The sequence below is a fragment of the Pithys albifrons genome, chromosome 9 (genome assembly GCF_047495875.1).
Source record: "Pithys albifrons albifrons isolate INPA30051 chromosome 9, PitAlb_v1, whole genome shotgun sequence".
NCBI lineage: Eukaryota > Metazoa > Chordata > Aves > Passeriformes > Thamnophilidae > Pithys > Pithys albifrons.
In genome coordinates, this window is record NC_092466.1 from 17,472,610 (window position 1) to 17,495,083 (window position 22,474).

The following is a 22,474-nucleotide window of genomic DNA, read 5'->3' on the forward strand; positions in this document are numbered from 1 at the left end:
GGTATCATATTACCCTTCAAAACAGCAACAGCCAAGACTACTTGGAATTGACAGAGCAGAGAGAACACAGCAAACAGCAGCTAGCAGTTCCATTTCCCCCCGAACTTCTGTATTGAAAGTTGTGTTTAATAGTGGGATGGGGACGGGATGGGGGGTGGTGGTGGAAAGAAAGAACATACTTGTTTTGTCCAATTGTTTCGAAATCCTTCACAATAATTGTTAGGGAAGATGAATTATCCAGAGCAATTCCTTTCAAGTCAAATTCAAGAATCTGAACAAAAAAAATGGATGAAACTCTTATAATTAGAAGTTATGTATAAATTAATTAACAGCAGAGTAGCATATACAACAAAATTATTCAGAAATAAATTTTGCATTCAGTGAGACACCAAAACAACTTTTATTTGCAAAAGCAAAGTTGAAAATGCTCATAGCACATATTTGATCTGCTGATTACTAGTAACAACAACAGAACTGTTTAATAGTCAGCCATAATTTCTTCTGCAGTTCCACTTCCTCACACTAACATACATATTCTCTTGTCACTCATAATAGCTGATATTATTCTCCTCCAATATTGGCTGAAGTCAGCTGCTGTTGAATTTAGACAAATAGTTATAGGTTCCCTTTTGTTTGTATTTCTAATTACAAAATGTAAGCATAATCTTTAACTTTCATTTATGGTTGAGAATAAAACAGTACTAAGAAAACATTTTGTTCCAGAAAAATATTTCTGAAGATGCAAAATAGGACTAGTCCTAGAAATAAACCATGTGGAACTTCAATACCTGATTGATTCAATTCTGTAGGGTCTTTTGTAGTATGTAATAAATGATCTGATTATGTTCCCATACATGTGGCTAAAGAAAGGCCGAACACCCTTTGATCGAAAGAGAGTGGGAACAAAACCAGGCCACAAACTCATTAGTTACCCATCTAATTTTACATTAATTTATGACTTAATTAATTGCAATACATGGTGCAAGATGTATCCATTCACCTGCATTTACTAACACTAATTCCTCTTTCTAACAACATACATAACTGCTAAAACTGACTTACTGACTTTACAAGCATTTTGTCTTAAAAATGACCAATGATTTATTTTTTAAAAATTACCTCATTCCAAACAGGATTAAGTTCACTGTCAATTTTCTTTGTTTTCTTTTTTTCATCTGCAAATACAAACAAAATGTGATTATTTGTTTCTGCTAAAGCACTACACAAATATAATAATTTCTCCTTTCACTTCTCAAAAGAAAATTGGACCTTTAAACTACACGTTCCTATTATTTTTTTTCTCTTCCAGTAGTTGTGCAATTTACGATAAAAAGTCCCCTGGGCAATTTTAGCAGTTGAGGCTTTTTATCCTGTTTTGTTTGAGCATAGCTAACTGCATTCCCCAAAAGCAAAATAAATATTTAGGTTTCTCAACCTTTTATGACCCTTGTCTGCAGCTTCAGTAATAACGAAAAAAAAAAGAGACTGAAAGACTTGGAGACATCAAACCAAACAGTTACCTCTAAGTGATAGTAGTAAAGTACTACTTTGGAAAGGAGTAAAGTAAACGTGTTACATATTTACCATATCTGAGTTACAAAATACTTGCGTTTAAAAGAAAATTACATGAAAAAAATCTACTAAGAAGATATGCTTACTTTCTGCTTTAAATGAGCCAATATTACCAGAAATACATATGTATGTAAGAGGAAATGCAATCCTTCCTGAAAAATGGTTTCCAGAGGTTATGCAGATCATTTCACCAACATTTACTGTGGCCTGAAAATTACAATTTTCCATACTTCATGGTAAAATTTGCATTTGGGCAACCTGCAAATCATGGTTATGTGTGTGGTGTGATGTAAATTAGATACAGTGTGGCATAATTTTTACTTTTCAGTTGAACTGTGTGTACACAGCTCTGATGGAGAACAAATGTTTTCACCCTCAGAAGCACCAAAGAACACTGGCAAACCCACAGCTCTTTAAACAGAAATTGCTTATATTAGCAATAACAAATGACCATATTTAAGTACAGTCAGTTAAACAATTCCTGATCTACAAAATGCTCAGTCACCACAACAAGGCCAAGTTTCAGACACACTCCTTGTATTTGACTACAGTAAAGATAACCAGACTTTCATTATTTACAAGTTATGACTATACATAGCCAGGAAAACATTGCAAAGGCCTGGGAAAGCAGAGTAAAGCTATGCCAAATGGGCAAGTTATAAACCCACTATTCAGGAAGCAGTCCTCTTCTTATTGGATGAGAGTGGGATGTACTGAAAAAGTCAGCCCATGCTGGAAATTGTGAGAATTGACTCACACTTATGTAACAAGAATTGTCTACAATTTATACAGGATATTGACTCACACCGTAGGACAAAGGAAAGAGTTTTCATAACATACCATGCTGTGGACTCACATTTTGCAGAACAAAGCACTAATTAACAAGCTGGTGCGAGAAATTCAGCTCCATGTTATCTATCAGGAAACAACACATTTTCAAAACTGAGGATCCCAGAAAGGTCTGGGGATTGACACTGAAACTTGCCCTAGAAACTGAGAGTCAGGGAAAAGATGTTTTCAGTGCTGGTGGAAAAAGGAACAGTTTCAGCTGTTTGTAAAGGAGATAGTGAATCACAGACCTGATTCTGGCAGAAGTAATGGATAAAAGTCCTACAATCTCTGCCTAAGCTCAAATGTAACTCTCTAAGGTAAGGAGAGCCCTGGCTTGAACAACAGTCAAGAGAATTCTTGACAAGCAGCAAAATTTTCCACTCTGGACAACCCATTTTCATAAAAGCAAGAATAAGGCTTATGTTTTCACTAACAATATGTTTATTCTAGGTTATAATGAGAAAAAAAAATGTGTTATGCATCTGTGTGAAAGCTGGATGAAAAAAAACCTGGGAAATGGCTTACACTGGGTTTCAGTTGCAATTTTAGTCAGTATGAGTATGGCATTCACATTACTCATGGATGTATTTTGCATATATTCTCTTCACTTTACTGACTTTCCCTTTATAACACTTTCTTCAGTATTTTAATGCACTGGGTGGTGGTGTTTGGTTTTTAAGCTGTTGGAAAAGCTCTTTCTTTTTTCCAATCAAAAAATGCATTGCCAGGTGGGGTAAAGAAGGACTGCTCAGTTATTCCAGGAGCTCACATAAGTTTCAGGCCCTTAGGCTGCCTTCCTCTGCTGGCAATGATTCCAGCTATATAACAAAGACTATGAATCACACCAGAACAAACTGTCAGATATGGCCAGTCATCATTTTTAGTTTGGCTCTACCAAGAAATAAGAAATTCTAATAGTTTCAGGTAGGAGACTCCATATATTTGTTCCTTTAACTGCAATAGCTCTGGTACTGTAGGAGAAATCACTATTAGCTTTATCTTGATCAAGGCATTAAACTACCACATGCTGATCAATATTCTTAATTGGAATTGACTGTAATATGAACCAATGAGTTGACTCAGTGTTCAAAAATATTCATTCAAGATGAGCTGCTTAAATAATAACTATTCCATTATTAGAAAGATAATTACAGTTCTGCAAAACAACCAATGCTTCCATCTTAAATTTTTTCTTCTATTATAAATAGCATTTTAACCAATTTCAGCAGGAGGGGAATAGCAGAAGCAAACATTATCTTTTATTATTATTATCAGTCCTAAGTTTAAGATTCAAGAGTGAATCATATTTCAGTTAACTAAGTTTTCCACAAAACTTCTGTGAAAGGAGAACTAAGATTGCACTGTGGCAGCAACTGCAGGAGCAAATGGCCAGATCTCCAAAATGCAGGAAATTAAATATAGGTATTTTAATTTTCTGCAAAACAGAAAATATAAATTTAGTGAATAATTGCACTCTGAGACTCTTTTCTTTCATCCACTGGAATATAAACTAACATAGCTAGGCACTGCTGTAGGCCTGCTGGAAAGCTCTTAGATAAAGTCAATGGAAAGAGAAATTTTATTCAAGCTGGTCCAATCAAGCTAAATGCCATTTCACCTCAGTTTTTAATGCATAAATTGGAAAAAGGCAGTAAAAAGGAATGATCAAAGCACTAAATGTCCTAGTATTGAGTGCACATATAACCAGTTGAGTCAATTTTTACACCCTAAGACAAGAATCTAACAAACCAAAACAATTATACTGATATAATTATTACCACTTAGTGCCATTTTAGCAAATGGCAGCAGTTTTTCATATTAATTGGACTATTAATTTGTCTCATGCTGAGCTGATGAACTCAGAAGTCTGCAAGAACAGGCCCCAGTTCCATCCAGCGATATTTGTTTACTCTCAGGGTGTAGTTCTCTTTGAACAGTGAGCTGTTCTTAAAGTAAATAAAAGTTCCATCCCACTGGACTGAACATAAATGTGTAAAAAAAGGTCAAATGCTTTCACAAAACCCATCTATTGTAAGATATCAGAACAGAAACAGCTGCCTATTTCCTCCTAATATGGAGTTAATATAAATCACTGTATCAACGGTACTGACTGTGATTTGATGAAGTCTATTCTACTCACAGATGAAACCATATTAACTTGTGTCTTAATGTATAAAGTCTTTGCAGTCACTTTCATACTAACAGGTGTGGGATCATGAGCTTTTTCTTTACAGCACAGTCATAAAGGGCTGATCCTGAGGGACACTGTGTGATTTCATGGAAGCCTTAGATTTACTGACCTGGCATCAGCAAAGGCTCTGTAAATTCAAGTTTGAACAAAACACTGTTTGACTGAAATGTCAACTTCCACGGCCATTTTCTGTCAAATGAGAGCAGCTCACTAAAAAACACTCCAGAGCCAAAGAAAAACAAGAAAATGTACTGCAGGGTTATGGCCAAAGTCCTGCAAATGCTTGAGGTTTTCCCAGTCTAGAAAATGCACTCCCAAATGGTTTTTATGTCCCACAGGATCTACCCTGGGTAGGGACTATGAAAGCCTGATGCCCTTTGACATAAATTTTCCCAAAATAAGACTAGTTTCTCATCTCTACACATTAACAGGGTAAGAGGAGAACCAGCAGTGTATATAAAAAGACATCTACAAACATAAACAGCCAGAAATTCAACATATTTCAGATATGATCCCTACACTCTTGCATTTGGCAATCAGGCAGTACACGCACAAAGTAAACTGGAATGGAATAGCTGGCAAGAACCTGATATTTTCTGTGCCCCTTGAATTGTTCTGGAAAGAAAGCAAAAAATTAGACTGCTGGTATGTAGCAAAACCATATAAATAGAAGGATAATGGATAGGCAGAAATTAAATATCCTACTAAAATTCTGTCACAATTTTAAAGCCGTATTTAAGACATTGGTTAACCATGTTCGTGAACATTAAAAACCCCAGTTACAGCACATAAAGGATGTATATAAACTCATTTCTTCAATGTCTGTTGTCCAGTTCCTGTGATTCGATAACTGAAAGATTGAAAAACAAATCCAGCAATACAGAAAAATCTATAACTTGTATTTACTAGGTAAATATTTACTAGGTGCATTGGAGCACCTAGTAGGAACAAAAGATTGCAAGGAGGGATTAAACAGACACTTAAGACATGAAGAAGAAAAGGTATAAACCAACTCTGGAGTATAAAACTGCAGAAACAGATGCAACACAGAAAGGCAAAACTCTAACAAAGAAGCAAAGAAAAAGACAAGAAACTGAAAAGAAAATATAGATACTTACGAAACAACAGAATGTGGAACAAACCAGACAAATTACTGTATCATCACTTTTTGCAGGGCAAATAAAATCATATTTTAAGGGTTAGGAAGTTCCAAAAGCCACTGAGACAGGCTCTGCCACTTGTTCTAACACACAGGGGGCTAAAAAAGGCCAAACTTAGAAAACCAGGTCACCAGGAATTAAGATGCCCATTCGTCACAGTTTGGTTTAACATATTACATGATCCAAATTTGCTTGGAGGCTTTGGCAATTCGAAGATAAACCAATGCTTGCAATCAAGTTCCTCTAGTCTAGCCAAATCAGAAAATTATGGCAACAGGTAAAGTATACAGTAAAATATAGTTAGCTTTACATGTAACTGCTAATTTTATAACACTGTCTTCCCATATATAACTGATTAGTGATAAAAGTGTAAAATGTGGTCTCCTTTCTAAGCCTTTCAATTAAATAATCTCAGCAGGCAAAATTTTGAAAAGCAATTCAGTTTGCAAAAAAACCAAAACCTACACCAACAAACCCCAAAACTAAAATAAAACCAAACACCTTCAGTAATGGTACTACTGTTCTTCAACATGATACTAATAACGACAATAAACCACTCACAATAAAAACATGTGAGCAGTGGCTGTGCAAAGTGATCAAGGCAAGTCAGATTTTTTAGGTTGAAAACAAGGTAATCTTCAATAACAGAATTAAAAGTAGATTTATCTATGCAGTTAGATTTGTGTTTCTAAAGCAAAGGGTCAAGCCTTTGCAAAAGCTTGTAAAATGTGGATCCTGAAACAGAAGCACATCTGGACAGAACAGACCAATGCACTCCACCCAGTTCAAACTTCATTCAGGTAACTCCTGTTACTCTAATTAAACAATCTTCCACAAAATTACATCAGATGTAACTTCAAGAAAACCTACTTTCATAGATTTTTAAATACTTCCAAAAGGCACTATCTTTCACAAAACATCCTCCCTGACTACATTTATGACAGCTTTCCTTACCTTTAAAAATAACAGAAACGATAGGATCTGGTTTCCCAAACTTGGTTTTAGGGATATTGGTGGCAGATTCCACAATTACCCGAAGCATTGCTTCCCGTCTTGCCTAAATGTCGACTGCTACAAAAGTCATTCAAGAAGTCTTCAGTTTCACACTCCTCAACTTCTAGACTAAAATGTTAGCAGGAAGAGGAGGCAGGCAATTGCTGCCTTTCAGCAAGAAGGTCTATGGGTGGATCTATGACGGACTAGCTACTCAAGCTATGAAAAAAAAGTCCTGTAAATTGACACCGAGTTCTGTCTTGCTGCACAGTAAGAGGTCTCGCTGATGAAATCCTGTAGCAGAAAGTACGGGGTGCAGAAACGAGTGCAGATATATTTGGGGGGGTTTCTTGGTTGCTTTTAAAATTTCTCTTGTAAGTAACCAAAGCAAGAATAAGAATTAAGCAACATCAACATCAAACGCGACTCTACTACTCAAGAGAAATCGCATCTGCATTTTGCTATACCAAAGTATGAAATTTCACGATGGCTTATATATTTTTTTCCTCCTAATTTTCAGAACTTCATTGTTTGCCAGTGCTTTCGGCTTGCTGTGTCAGCCACCGAGCACAAACCAGTGACGGCCCCAAAAATAGAGAGAGTTCTCCCCCTTCCGTTGTGTTCTGGAACAACCACGTGTTACACAGTAAATGCTCCAGCTGCCTCAGGGAGCAGCCTGGATTGACTCGATTTCTTGAGAATTTATTAAAATACATATGCATAAGAAATTATAAAGAATTAAGGGAATGAGTGCAAAATATGAATGGCATATGACTGTTTTGTCTCAACCTGAACACGCAGCAACACCCCGGTAGCGGGAGTCAGGAAACTCTTCCCTGGGAAGCAGGAGAGCTCCGAGCCCCGTCCCGGGATCTCCCGAGCCGCGGGACAGCTGTGGAAGCGCGGGGGGCACAGCGAGACAGGCGGGAGCAGCCTCGGGCTGGGTTTGATGGCATCAGAGAGAACTGGCCCGGCTTACTCCTAAATTTCTAAAATTAGTAGGGTATGGGTGGATTAGGAGGATTTCTGGAGGAGAAAAAAGTAATTTGAGGAAGACGCCTTCGGAGAGGGACGAGGACACGGACACGTGAGAGGCACCACCGATGTGGAACCCGGGGCTGGGGCAGGGACAGGAACACGTGGCGGGGACAGAGAAAGAGACACAGGGAGGGACAGCGACACTGGGAGGGGACACGGGGCGGGGACAGAGACACAGACACGGGGCTGGGGCAGGGACAGGAACACGGGGCGGGGACAGGGACAGAAACACGGGGCCCGGAAGTGACGCGGCAGGGACGCTGGATTCAAACGCCCGGAAGCGGCAGCGGTGGAGCTGCCGGGCCGGGCACGCCGTGCTCGCAGCCCCGGGAGCGGCAGGACTCAGGATCGGCAGGACCCGGGAAGCCCCGCGCAGCCTGCGCCTGCCCCAGCCCCAGCTGTCGGAAGGCATGTCCTGCCCGCTGGAAGCCATCGCTGTTCCGTGACGCCGCGTTCGGTTTGTGTAGGCGCCTGAAGATGAATCCCAAGACCGCCAAAGATCGAATTATTGGCAAGTGGGGCTTGAAGTCGGGCAGCTCCCGCGCCGAGAGCCCCGAGCAGGGCAGCGCGCTCCTCCAGGTGAGCGGGGCCGGCCGGGCCCTCCTGGCCGCTCCGAACTGAGTATCCTGTGATGTCACCACTGCTTTACTGGCCTTAGACAGTTTAGACAAACTTTTGGCACTTTCATTCTCAGATATTTTTCAGTGATGAATGAACTAATAAAGTCACACTCGTCGGACAAGGCTGTCAAATACATAAACTTGAGGTCAGAGGTGCCAATTAGTCCATTAAGATCTGTCCTCATGTGTCCAGCAGGTCTCAGAGAACTATTTTAAGGGCTTCCTGCAAAGACCGTTATGTTTGCAAACATTTGTCTTAAGGACATGCCAAAAAGTACAGAATATTTCCTTGAACTGAATCATCAAGCTCCCACTCAGGTGTGGGTAAATAAAACTGTAATCTAGTCACTACATTATTCTTCCATTGCAACCAAAGAATGGAAACTAAGACCACAAATTCCACTCAAGGTAAACCTGTGATTGCAGAGAAAAAAGTTCAAGACTTAATATGTGACCAAGTTACATCCTGTCAGGCTTTGCAGACTCTTTGAAAGGATACAGCTAATCCAGGCTAGGCACACTAGTACTTCTAGGCCATTTCTTTTGACAAAACGGCTTTTCTCATGTCTGTGCCACAACATCAGTTGAGAAATGCTAGGCCAAGGATCAGCCTTGGCTGGGCAGTTCATGTACCATTGTGGTTAAATTCCTTAGTGTATTTGCTGTGTGTTAACATTGCTGCGCGCTCAGTGTTAGTTAAGACTGGGTTCCTGGTTTACAGGTGGAAAATCACCAGCATGTTTAGATAGACCATGTACTCTTTGGTGTCAGTATTTTAATTTTAGTGAGCACTCTCTGGTGTTCAGCCACTCCCTCAGTGAGGCTCTCTAAAATTCAGTGTTTTCACATTCTTTGTCATCTGCTAATGACTTGTTGTCAACATGTAGGATTTCAGCATCAGCCTTTCTCTCCAAAAATTAAATGCTCTCACATGAGAAGGTCAAGGAAAGCCCCAAGGTATCTTAAATGCAGTACTAATTCTATGTAATAATTACCAGTGCTGGAGGCCCACTGAAAAGAGTGCCTGTTGAAAATATCTACTAAAACACTGAAAATGGGTTCCTTCTCCTGAATGCTTTTATAACTTCACTTCCTATCATGTAGTTTGCAAGAAGGTTCTGCTGCTTTCAAGAAGCTACTAAATATGCTAAACAGCACACTAAGAAATGTAGCACCAACCTCTTCACTGGAAATATTTTGGAGTTCTTGTACTGCTTGTGTTTCAAGGTTCAAGTACTGTAGTGATCTGTATTCATACACAAAACTGAGTACCTGTCAAGCCTGTGAAATTTGGTTCTTTGCATTATTTCCTTGTTTTACCCACTTCGCCCTGGTTTTACTATCACTTGAAATATTTCAGATGATCACTTTAGTGTTATCTGTTTTGAGTAAAAAGTAATTCTCAGCTAATTAAAGGCTAAGAGAGAACCTTTGACAGTGAACCAGGTCAACCCACTACAGTATCACAGAATTAAAAAATAATAGAATGGATTGGGTTGGATGGGACCTTAAAGATCATCTACTTCCAACCCTTGTGACATGAGCAGAGACACCTTCCACTAGGCCCAGTTGCTCAGATCACTTGAACTATTGTAAATTTGCTAATGCATTTGTTGCATAGACTAACTTACTCTTTTGTGTCACTTTTTTGTTTTGTTTCATTTAGAAAATACTTTCCCTTCAAGAAGAAAAGGAAAAACACAACCTTCTTATTGGAGAGAAAGACAGAGAAATCCAAAACCTGAAAGACAAGCTTAAGTCCAAAACCAATAATTGTGAAGTCTCCTTACTACAAAATCAACTAGAGGAAAAAACAAAGGAAGCAGAAAAGAGAGAACAGTTACTCTGTTCTCTGTCAGAAGAAATTAACCGGTTAAAATGTAATTTTTCTGCTGTTATGGCAAAATGTTCTGATCTTGAGAACAAAGCCAGTAGCACTTCTCAGGCATCTCAGGTAATGTTGCAATTGCAAATGGAATTTGTGCCTATTAAGCACCAATACTTTTTGTAAAATAGGATGGGTTTTTAGTTTTCTTACAAGCTGCTTTGGATGCTGAATATTCTTGTATGAAGAGAGATGGTATCCAGATTGAATGCTAAATGAAGAACAGTTAGGGAGCAAACTTCAAGCAACAAGCTGGGGAGGGAATTCTCTCATTCTGTACTGCAAGGTTCCTTATTCAAGTTCACACATGGGTAGTGTGACTAGTGATACTACAGGTAATGATCCACTGATGCTTAAGCAGATACTGTACCCTTGGATTTGTGTGCTCAGACTGAACAGGCAGCAGTGGGACACTAACAAAGACAAACTGAGCTCCTCACTTAATTTTCCTTCAGTTGTGAGAATATCCTTCTCCTCTCTGCTCTTATGAATCCTCATTTGTGTCTCAGTTGTTAAAATGAGTTGTCTGTACTTCTGTGGCATCACACACACTAAATACTTCACTGTGATGCAAGGTAGGACATGAATAATGAACTTCTCCTTATGTGAAGTGGTCAGTAGGTATGGTGCCAATCCTTGGCAGCCTTTACAAGTACATTTAGTTTTCAACAGTTGTTTTTCTGCCCCTCCCTGTTCCGATGTTCCATGGATCATGCAGTAGTGTCTCAGTGAGGGGCACAGGGAAGTTGAAGCCTGCAAGGAGGTGCCTATTAAGTCTTTCTTTTCCAGCTTTTGACCTGCAGATGGTGCTGGTTCCCTGTGCTCTACATGGAAGTTGAGCAATTTCTAGAAATTCTGCTTTAGCCAAATACATAGCAAAATATCTTAATCTGTCACTTTTGAATGGTAATGCATATCACTTCTAATAATGAAGTATATTGGTAAATACCACTTTAAATGCAATGTATTTATTTTCAAGTTTAAGAGACTTTGTGTTAGAGAATTTGGAATATATGTAAAGTTAACGGATTTTCATTATATTTTTGACAATAAACTACAAAAATACCTATTATTTTAACACCTTAGTTTTCTTTTAAAATTTTAACTGATCTATCAACAGAGGACAATGAATATGACTGATGTTTTGACTGGATGTCTTCGAAAACTTGGAAACAAGTCTAGCAATGCGGCTTGAAACTGCTAGGTGGCACGTGAGCTCTGAAGTAGAGACAACAGTTGCATGACAGTTTTCACTGAGGGAGGATTCTATTGTTCATATAAATTGTAGTGTCTCTAAATCTTACTTTTATTAGGAAGTGCTGAAGTTTAATAATTGCACTCAAAGCTCCTCTGTATTTTTCAGTTGTAAAATTTATTGTAAATCATGTTCCAAAACCCTTAGGAAAACACTGGAAAAGTGTAGTTTGGATTGGGGTAGTAATCTACTGGGGATTTTTTCTTATTGAAGTTCCCTCTGACTTACATCTACACAAGTTCATAAACTCATTCTATCATGCAGAGAATAAACATGTCAGATTGTGGAAGAAATATAACTGTTTAACTGCTCTCTAGATTTAGAGGGGTCTAAAGAACTCTCTGACCCAACTTCAAGCACTGATCAGGTCTCAGAAAATTAGTCAGTATGTCCTTATTGTTCTAAACAGGCTTGCATGACTTTGCAGATGTTTACAATCTCCCTGTTATCCCAATGAAGCTGTTGAGGTCTCTGCAGCTTTCCCCAATAATTCCTTCAGGTCTAGCTTGTTGTCAAACATGAAGACAGGAAAATAGAACACTGTTCTTTGGAGAACACTCTTTGGAGAACACTCTTCAGGTCTCCAAGAGAGCACTTCAACAGAAAACATATGATGGTCTTCTTAGGAAATGTTTTAATGTAACTATGAGTTGCAGAGTTATGGAATAAATTAAATATAAATATTTCTCCTGTATCTTGCAGAAGACTCTATTCTAAGTATATGAAATGGTCTTCTACATAACTTAGTTCCTTCAGAAAAAAAACAACAATTATAAAGATCTTTAAACATGAAAGACACATATATGCATCTGTTTCCATTTTTAAATAGTCTTATGCTGTTCATATGAAATTAGTAGTTACACAGGGGTGGCTTTGCTGTTTCAGCCCCATCTGTTACAAGCAACACTGACAGGTTGTTCTTTGTCTGCAGGAAGCTGTAACAAACAGCACCGAAGTTGAAAGACAACTGAAAGATGTAAGTTTCCTGTACAATGTATCATGAGATAGTGAGATGCATAAGAATGTAAATTATCATATACAGTTTCGATAGTATGGAACCTCAGAGGGTATGTTTCCCTTAAAATATAATATTTTTAATTAATTTGTAATAAGACAGTAATTTGAATTGAGAAGCAAAACTTTGCAAAAAATATTAAGATTTCCATCATCTTTGAAAAACCTTGCTTGGAACATCAGAACAAAGTGGTTGCTGACAAATCAGGAGCCTTGAGGAACCTGGTCTGACACTGCATGGGATAGCATGAGGCCAGATCAGAAACCTCCTGAGGTCCCTTCCAAGCTGAATAAATCCAGGATCCAATCAGCTAAAAATCCATGTCCTTCTTCTAAAAACTCCCAAGTTGCAATCATACAGTTTTATTTTATCCAATTTTCAAGGTCTGTTATTTTATATTTTATTTTATATTCAGGATTGAAAAGTTAATTCTTCATAATCTAGGCATGATTCATGAAAGCCTTGGTTCTTTAACTCATTTTCTCATTCCAAGAAGTAAGTCCATCTGATAAAATTAATGGAGAATTTTTTTGTTGTTCTTCTGTTCATTTTCCTGCAGGCCCTTGAAAAAAACCAACAGTGGCTACTGTACGACCAGCAACGGGAAGCGTATGTCAGGGGATTGCTTGGAAGGATCTTTGAACTTGAACAGAAGGCAGAAATAGTGAGCCAACAAGAATCTAAAGAGTTACATTCAGAAGGTATCGGCTTTATTTTTTTCCCCACAAGACACCCAAACCAAAATTATCTATAGAATAATTTTTTTGAAAACAAGTAATATCAAAAAAACCCAAAATCAAGACTTTGTTTTCAACACTTTGGCTGCTTAATGGTGAAACCTGGTTAAGTAATATTTCTTTGTTGCCTGTTATCTAGCTGTGTTACTTACCAACAGTACTACATGTTCTTATCCACTTCAAAGATGGTTTTTAACAGCCCTGACACTCTATTAGCAATCTCTCTGTTTGTGGAAAGTGTTGAGGCAAATAGATGTACATCTCCCATCCTTCAAAGTACACTTTCAACTGACATAATGGAAGCATTAAGGATTTATTAGCTAGGTGTGGATCAGATTTTTTTTTAATTTACTTTTTTCAAAATAAATATTATAAAAATGACTCAAGATTGCCACATTCTTTACTCACCTGAACAGTTGTTACAGGGCCTGAAAACCTGTGATGGGTTTTGGCACCTCTCCAAAACAGTGTTTCGCAGTGTGGATCTGGTCACCTCCAGCTCACTTCCTTGCTGTGCAGTTCCCCAGTAAGGCACACCTGCTCAGTATTAATAAAATTAAAATCACACTGAGCAAAAGAATCAGAAGGTGTTGACTTGCTTTTCTTATTATCAAACTATTATTTTCTTATATGCTGCAGGTGACCTGCAAGGTAAATTCACTGAATAGAGCTCCCATGCTGTGGGGTCAGAGCACACTCACAGACTTGGCACTTAGTCATTCACGTGCAGTGGCCTGGATTCTCTATTGTTTGAATCTGTATGGAAAAATGTAAAATATGATAATCTTGTTTTGATGCTGTTCAGAAATCCCTGAACAGGATTTTTAGAGGAAGACAGACAGAAGTAGCTCACCAGGAAATGTAACAGCAGAGTTACTGCAGTCAAAGCTGTGTCATCAGACCAGCCAGGAGACTAAGGGGTTAGGGTGTAACAAAGTTCCTCCTTCAAGCAGCCAGACAGTAGCAGGAATCCACGTGTGTAATAACCAGCTATACAAGTTGAAAGTACGTATGACAACTTTTTCCAAGGAAACACTTGGTCTATCTCTGAGGTTGTCACCACCCTATAAGGGAATATTGCTAATGAGAAGTAAGGCTTAGTTTACAGCTGAGGAAAGGGAGAACAGTCAAGTAGGAAACTCTGGTAAATTACTCTTTGAAGAAATAGGGTGTCTTCAGTAGTAACAGTATCAAAATTAAGAAACAGTGCCCAAAATCGGTAAATCCCATGAAATTCTCCATTCCTTGTTCTGCTAGGTATATTTTTTATTACTTGAATTATTACTTGAATGGCTTCTTAGTTTTTTTCTTACTTACTAAACTTCTCTTGTGTTGAGAAGCAGAAATTTTTCAAACTCTGGTTTAAGGAACAGTCAGTGACCAAGAAGCAAGCATTTGTTTTTTTACCAAAAGAACCATCCTAGTTCTTTCTGTTTGCTGTTTAGAAGTAAATTACAATTTGAAGAATATGTTCTACAAAAGACAGTGGATGGTCTGACTTTGGTCAACAATGGTGAAGTAGAGTCCATCAGATCCCCAGGGTGTCTCTGGGGAGGGAGTAATGCTAAGGAGCCTAGAAGTGGAAGTAAGAATCTACTGTCTTTGGGTCAGATCCCACAGTCAGTATAATGCAGGAGGTTATGGAGCTTGTGTAGTTGGGACAAAGGATGTAATATTGCTGTAAGGGCTAGTGATGGAAGTGGCTGTAGCACAGAGTCTTATTATGTACATGGCAATTTGCAATTTTCCAGTAACTGTATTGGTAAGGAGACTTTATGCATTACAAATATTGAAAGCTATTTTAACTAAAGTTTGGTGCTAATCTGACCTATGTAATAGCCTTCTACATCAATTTCTATTAATAAGCCTTAAAATGCTTGAGGATTTAGTGCTCTGCTTTTTAAGTGGTATTTTTTTCACATTACTAACTCAATTATTTCTGACTCATTAAGGTCATCTACAAGAGGAAAAGCAAGAATACTATGACCAACTGTTATTAAATGCTAAGAGGGATCTTGAGACTGAAAGATGCACTGTAGTCCAGCTGAGATCTGAACTTACTGAATTAAAAAAGAAATATGAAGAAAGACAAGGAGAAATAATGAGCTTAAATGCCTTATTGCAGTCACAACGGGTTGCTGAAATGAAGACTCAAGAAAATGAAAATAAAATGAAAGAGAAAGTGCAGAAACTAAAGCAAGAAAATGAAACTATGAAAGAAAAGGTCAGAAAAGGAAAAAAACAGGCTGAAGATCTTTCTTGTCAGGTAAGTGGATGCATTTGGAGGTTTGAGATCATTAGCAAAGAACCAAGAGAGATGAAAAGCCCTACTTAGTCAGAATTGCCCACCACTCACTCTGGTAACTGTTCCTTACATAGATCTAGACTTACATCCTTGTGATTACAACTGAGATGTTTAAACAAGGCACTTCTTTGTTCACTTGTTTCCTTGGTCTTGTGGGACATGAGGGAGAAGAGAGAAAATATTGAATTGATTCTAATGTAGTTGATCCACAAGATTAATAGTAAATAAGAACAGGAAAGGTAAAAGCACATTTTATCATGTGCTCCTAACTATGGGGTATCACTGATATTTGCTGTCACCTGAAGGCTACAACACACCTGTGGGCCTTGCAGCTTCATACTGACTAAGCAGCCATGCCCCCTGCACAGTGCCCTCAGCCAACCACTGCAGCCATGCAGCTGGGTTTCTGTTCCTTTGCTTTTCCATTTAGATAAGTTCCTGCATTTGATTCTCTATATGACGGGTAAGAACTCTGTGAATACACCTGAGTACTAGAAAGCAGGGGACAGATAGCAAGGGAAGGGATCAACCTTTAAGTTGTCACTGTCTTGAAGATGGCTATGATAGAAACCACTGAGAAGAATTCGTAATTCTCTGTAAAGCCCAAGAAGTGCCTGTCAGGCAGGATGTTCAGTATGTGTGGTTTACAGTCTTGCCAGATCTGTTTTACCACTTTCTAATTTGTGCATTTATTTAATCACTATAGTGTAGTACTTTCTGAGCCTTAAACTTGTTCTCTTCTATTGAAAAAAAAGTTGCATTCTTTGGTATTATTAACATCATGTCACATTAGTGCAAACATGGGTTTTGTGTGTAATTTTTGGCATCCCGGCAATCGCCTAGGAAACTTCAGTTTTGTGTTTCCTGGTTTTACTGATAAACATCATACTGCATTTCCTTTTCTCAGTGCAATTATGATTTTTTCCTTGGAGTTTTCCTCAGGGAAGTAGGGTTATTTGAGTTGGGTTTCGCTGTTACATAACAGGCAAATATTTTCTGTTGGCATGGGAACGTAAGTTTACTTCCATCTCACTTTGGCTTCCTTATTTTTTTAAGCTTAATAACTATTGTATATGAAAGTTGTTTGTAACAAATGTTCCTCTGCCTTGCAGGTGCAACTTCTTCATAAATCATTGCTCAAACAGAAAGAGGAACACTCAAGGATAGCTTTGTTGGAACAACAGGTACCCAATTACATGTTTAGATGCTGATACTTAATCTGTGTTATGCATAAAGTCTTTCTAGACTAACTTCAAATTTAAGAATGATCAGTCTATTAAATAAAGTAATACTAGGCATGAATATTCAACTGTGAATAATCTCTTGATCCTTCTAAAAATTTTGACACATCTATCAAGAGGAAAATCTGTATCCCTTTACTGATAAGAAAGTGTGATCAAAGCTGATATTATTTTCTCCATAATCACTTGTTCAACAGTTACAATCTCAGGAAAAGTATAGGAAATATCTTAAAACCAGTCAGCTCATTGAAGTTTTGTAGTATATTTTTGAAAAAGCTATGGAAATAATTGCATTGCCATCTTTTCAATTTTCTCTATTTTTTTAAAGTACATTTTTACAGATCTAAGGGATGTTATTGGAAAAAAAAAGTTTATTTGCTAAGCTTGGGTGTACTGTGTTATCCACAGTTTCTGTCCAAACCAACTTTAAACTGCACATCTACTAAGGAGATTTAATAAATTGGATATGTATGAATGTCATTTAAGTGAAAGCAACAAGTAGTTTGGGGGTTTTTTTATTTCACTTTTAATCCCATTTTAGGACATGATTGCAAAGCAAAACTGATTTTAAATATATAAATGGGAAATATTCCTCCCCATTTTTAATAATTGACTTTAATTCTTTATTTTCACTTTGTGGGGGTGACAGATCCAGATATGCACCACAGACTTAGAGAATGGAAAGCTTGATCGCCAGGACTTAGAGCATCAGTTAAACCAAGTTCTGAAGGAACTGCGAGAGGCCAGGGAGCAAATATCCCGCCTGGAACGTCTGGTATGTACTGAATAACTTGCAGGTTAATTGAGTGGATTTTGCATAAACATCCCTCTTCTCACTTTGGAATCTTATTTCAAGCGTAGTAAGTGTCCTTAATCCTCTGGGTATGTGGTCCCGTGGAGCAGAGCCCTCTGTCAGCCAGCTAGCCAGGCACTGCTTTTCCTGCAGTGCTGCAGCAGGACATCCAGAATAGTCAGGTTCCTGAGCAGGGAACACAACTGCATTTTACATCACAGGGTGTTACCTGGTTTTGTCTGTTGCACGATGACAGGGCCACATTGTGCCTCTGCTCACACTTGCTGCTGGTGAACGAGACACAGTCCTTGGTGCGGTAACACACGCAAGGCTTGTGTGCCGTCAATTCTGCAGTGTTTGATCAGCACCTGTATGCCAAGTCTTCCACTAAAGCTCCTTCCTTCTCAGAAATTTAGGGAATCTGGACATGTGGAACCACAGGATCTGCAAGCTCTGTTTGATGAGAAGCTGACCATGGATGACAGAAGTCCTTCCCTGAAACACTCAGGCCTCCTTGATGAAAGTTTCCTTGAGTGTCCCAGATGTAAAGTGCCGTACCCAACGAGCCAGCACAGAGAATTACTAGCACATATTGACTTCTGTACAGCTTGAGCTCCAAAAGGACTTACTATTTTTGCTTTATCTCTGCTGCCAATATGCTCAGCAAAAGATCTTTTTAAAGCTTTATTCTTAAGCTTGTATAAAGGACTGCTAGTTTTATAATCCAGTTCCACAGAAACATTATTAAGATTATAATAATTTGGCCTTAAATATTTTACCTGATGTTTTTTCAAAAAAAACCAGTTACTGCACTTTTGGTTGCAAACGGAAATATTTTTAGAATTAGGAATATCCTAAATAGTAAGCTACTGACTTTTTTTTTTTTGCACTATTAAATATAAGAACAGCAAAAGCACAGCTATTGTGTCAGACTTTCTTTTAATAATGTTTGGCATATCCAATTCTTAGTTGGTGAATCCTGATCATTGTGCTTGTACCTTAACAAGAAAAGCTACAAAAAATTTTTGGCCCTCATAGGTGCATTATATATATTTATATATACCTGGTGTGTGTATGTATGTGTAGTGTGTATGGTATATATAGACATGTATCATCATCTTGATTCACAAGAACTCAGGAGGGTCATGTTAGATCTGTGCTGCGTAAGATTCATGTTGAAAACTTCAATCATAAGTAGCTTATTTTCCTGAACCACTCAGGGGTGACTAAAATACTGAGCAACGTTTAAGCTCATCTCAAAAAAACCAACTTCCCAGAAAATACAAAGTGTTGGTGCTGAAGAGTTTATATTTCAGACATCAAAAGCCATTTTTGAAGTTTGGATATAGAACTATGCTGAAATAAACTTGTTTGTACTCCTGTATTTTAGAGGTTAAAGTGGGGAAACGTCAGTTTTTCAATCTTAGATTTCACAACGTCCCAAAGGACAGTTTTTGTAAAGTGCTCCAGTGGATTTACTGTATTTTGGTATTAATACAGGAAACAAGTTAATGATAAATTCTGGCAACAAACTGACAAAAAAATTCTGTTACGGATTTGCAATTGCAGTGTTATTTTTCTCTAGCACCTAAATCTGTTTCTAGCATTTTGTTCATTGCATCTGTAGTGAAGTCTCAGAAGAAATTCCTTCTGTGGAAATAACTAAAATTTTCCAAAGATACACTAGTTAAGAACAAATTGGATTCTTTTCCAAGTTTGTGGTTTGCTGAGGACAGTCAAATACCCAAGGTCTATCCTTCTCTGGTAGACTGATTCTGATTGCCAGCTGCTATCAGCTTTTGCCATCGAGCTTTGCTGCAAAGCTGCATCAATTTACCCCATGATGTTCACCTTAATCTCTAATGGTTAAACCTGATTCTTAAATATGAGAGTGTTTTCCAAGTTATTGAAAATAAATTATAGTATCAAGTGATGTTATTATTGATTAATCCACTGTTCATGAGAAAGTAAATGTTAAAAGCTATTATCTTTATAATTGAAATATCTTCACTAAATTTCTTATACTAACTATTCTCTTTGCCAAATTTATAATATTAGCCACTCTATCCACTTTTCAATTTTACTGACCCATGTCTCAGGCTAATCTTTGTATCTGACAATTTACTCAAGTGTTAATAACAGGCTTTCTGACCAACGATATGATGAACTAATGAATAAAACAGAAATTATGCTTCAGAATCTGCAGGTTTTTCCAGGAGAGAATTTGTCTTAATTTCATGTCTTTTTAAAGATCTTTTAATTCAGGATAGTAACTATGCTTTTCATTGAAGCCTAGTAATTTTAATCTCTAAACTACTTTCGAAAGTTTAAGTTACTTGTCTTTCAACAACACCTTAATGAGCTTGTATTCTATTCCCAGTTGCACACTCAGCACAGTTCCTGCAAAAGGAAATCCTGATCTTTCATGTATTATAGATGAAATAATTTTGCCCACTACGGGTCAGCAACTCTTCAGTAGTTCTGAGGCTTTCTTAAATTAGCATGAAACACTTTCTCATTAGAAGCTGGTACTCTAGTGGAAGACTCATAAAGTTGATAATGTGATAACCTTTAAAAACTTCTGTTCATTCCAGCACCTTTTCTGAAATTTAGCAATGGATTTATTCCTGCCTGCTAAATGTTGCACCTAAGCACAAAATAACCCCCCTTGCTAGTATATTTATACATCATAGTGTGGTGTATGTTAAAAAATATCAACATGACATTCTAGTGAATAAAAATACCTATTTTGAAAGGAGAACCATAAATACAATTATCATCACTTACATGTAATTAAAGCCAACTATAATACTTTGTCAGTAAAGTAAGCAGCTCGTATCACTGCTTTTTTCCCATTCTTCAGAAAGTAAGGACCCTAAGATAGAATTTTATTTTTCTTCTGAAAGTATTCAAAGAAAAAAAAGGTCTGCTGCTCCTCTCTCTAGTTATATGTAGAAAAGAGAGATTTATGTCTAATAAGCCTATTTTAAGGTTAAGAATTAATTAGCTGTAAATTTAGTTCTTTGTAAGGCAAGAAGCAACAGCAATGTTTTAATTATTTCAGCACTTTGGGTTTACAATTTCAGTAGCCTTTTTCTGTGTTATGCCCATTTCAAGGAAGTGAATTTCAACCTAGCAGAAAGTCTGCATTATTTGAAGCTGGTGGTCTAGGGAAGCTTGAGAGTTAATACAAAGGTTTACCAATACTAGCATATTTATAAATCCTGGCTTTCACACACAGTGTTCTTTGTAAACAGCAAATTAAGTGGTTTTGGTGCAATGCGTGGCTGGAAGGACAGCTGAACTCTAGATAACTGTTTTTTATGCCAGGAGAGCTGCTTGGGAAGTAACAAATGAAAGATGGCTCTGTAATTTTTCTTATATCAAATTGACCATCTTCTAATAATATACTTGCTTGTGCAGCTTTCTCTCTTGGTTTTGATGATCATCTTTCACCCGGGTTGATTTTGAGTACTGCACTTTAGGAACAATTTAGACTAATGTGAATGTAATACAAGTCTTTCAAAATCTAAACAGATTCATGAAAGAATCAGACTTATCCAGTCTAGAAAAGACCACGAAGAAATGTGACAGTATTTCATATAGAGGAAAGGAAAAAAAGTCTTCCTATGCTCAGTGAGAAGAGTAACATTCAAAATTGCAACAGGTGAAAAGTTTGACATAAGGAAATCTTTCTGGTGATTGGAGTAGATGAGCAGTGAAACATATCGCTTAGGGAGGCTGTGAAATCTCCACCACTGGAGATTTACAGGGACACTTACATAACTAAACCATCCCTGACACGTGAGTCTGCCTTGGGTCAGGGGCATCAGCCTCTGATTTCTCACAGTGCTTTGAAGCCCTGTTTTAAATTACACATAAAGACCTGCAAACACATAGTAAGACTTAAAGACACAATGGTTGTTCTGCATTGACCTCAATGTTATTTCACTCCATGCAAAATTAGTAGCTACCACACCAGAAGTCCTTAAAACACCTTAATCTCATGTTTCTCAACTGGAAAATTACTGGTATTCTTATGTCTGTATAAACTTCTAGTTTGAGCAAACAAAGCCATTTTAAGTCAATCTTTGTGCTCAACCATCAGAGCCCCACAGGAAAACAACATAACACAAGCGCAACTTGATTGTCACTATTTTTGGGAAGTGCCTCATTCCCACATTGTTTTAATGAAGAGTACCGTGGTGTCTGGTTCTTTGGCATTTGGGGAGTTCAGAATCTCCTCCATAAGGTGCTCCGGTAACAGGACTCGGAACGCTGATGGACTGAGTGGGAGTTAGCCAAGCTAGCCAGTGAGAAACAGGATTGCTCAAGAAAGGCTTGGTGAGCAGAAAGGAGATGCTCTGGAGGAGTCACAGATGTACATTCTCTTCTAAGACTGGCTGTCTATGTCAAATTAGTCTCTTGCAAAACAAAGCAGACTTCAAACAGAACACATATCCATGAGGTGAGATCTCCCCTCATACCCAGTCACTCTTCAGATCTGGAACAGAGTAGTCAGGGACATACACTGTTTTTGCTGTCTCTGACCAACTGAAATTTTACATATTTCTTACTGAATCAATAGTTTCAAAAAGACAGAGCAAGATAAGGTGCTTCAGAATACCCTGTAAGAATGAAGCCTGGGACCTTATCATAGTGGTATCCAGCTGGCTTGACTGTGCCACCAGGCTTAATTTCCCTCATCAGCTCAGCACTGGTGAATGTGCACACTGCACCAGTGAAAGGGCTGGTTTTATCAAAGTAACCAGTGTGATGTGGTCGATACGATTTCATTCAACTAGACAGAAAACTACAGCCTAATTAAGGCATCCATG

General features: G+C 37.9%; 2 protein-coding genes across 5 annotated transcripts in view; one reads left to right on the forward strand and one right to left on the reverse strand.

The window, feature by feature from the left end:
* Positions 1-6,940, reverse strand: part of MYOF (myoferlin) — a 63,810-nt gene extending 56,870 nt beyond the window's left edge. For 2 of the 4 annotated variants that reach the window (XM_071564193.1, XM_071564192.1), the window contains exons 1-3: positions 6,709-6,935; positions 1,120-1,175; positions 180-271 (exon numbers count right to left, since the gene is read on the reverse strand). In XM_071564193.1, the coding sequence (XP_071420294.1) occupies positions 180-271; positions 1,120-1,175; positions 6,709-6,796 (236 nt within the window). In that variant the 5' untranslated portion in view covers positions 6,797-6,935. Of the gene's footprint in view, positions 1-179; positions 272-1,119; positions 1,176-6,708 lie in introns of all 4 variants that reach the window. The other 2 variants (XM_071564194.1, XM_071564196.1) reach the window with 2 other exon arrangements.
* A 1,114-nt stretch (positions 6,941-8,054) lies between these two features.
* CEP55 (centrosomal protein 55) lies at positions 8,055-18,552 on the forward strand. Its single transcript, XM_071563831.1, has 8 exons — positions 8,055-8,364; positions 10,072-10,359; positions 12,477-12,521; positions 13,120-13,261; positions 15,250-15,563; positions 16,715-16,786; positions 17,493-17,618; positions 18,045-18,552. The coding sequence occupies exons 1-8, from the start codon at positions 8,263-8,265 to the stop codon at positions 18,246-18,248; spliced, it is 1,293 nt and encodes a 430-aa protein (XP_071419932.1). The 5' UTR covers positions 8,055-8,262; the 3' UTR covers positions 18,249-18,552.
* The last annotated feature ends 3,922 nt before the right edge of the window (positions 18,553-22,474 follow it).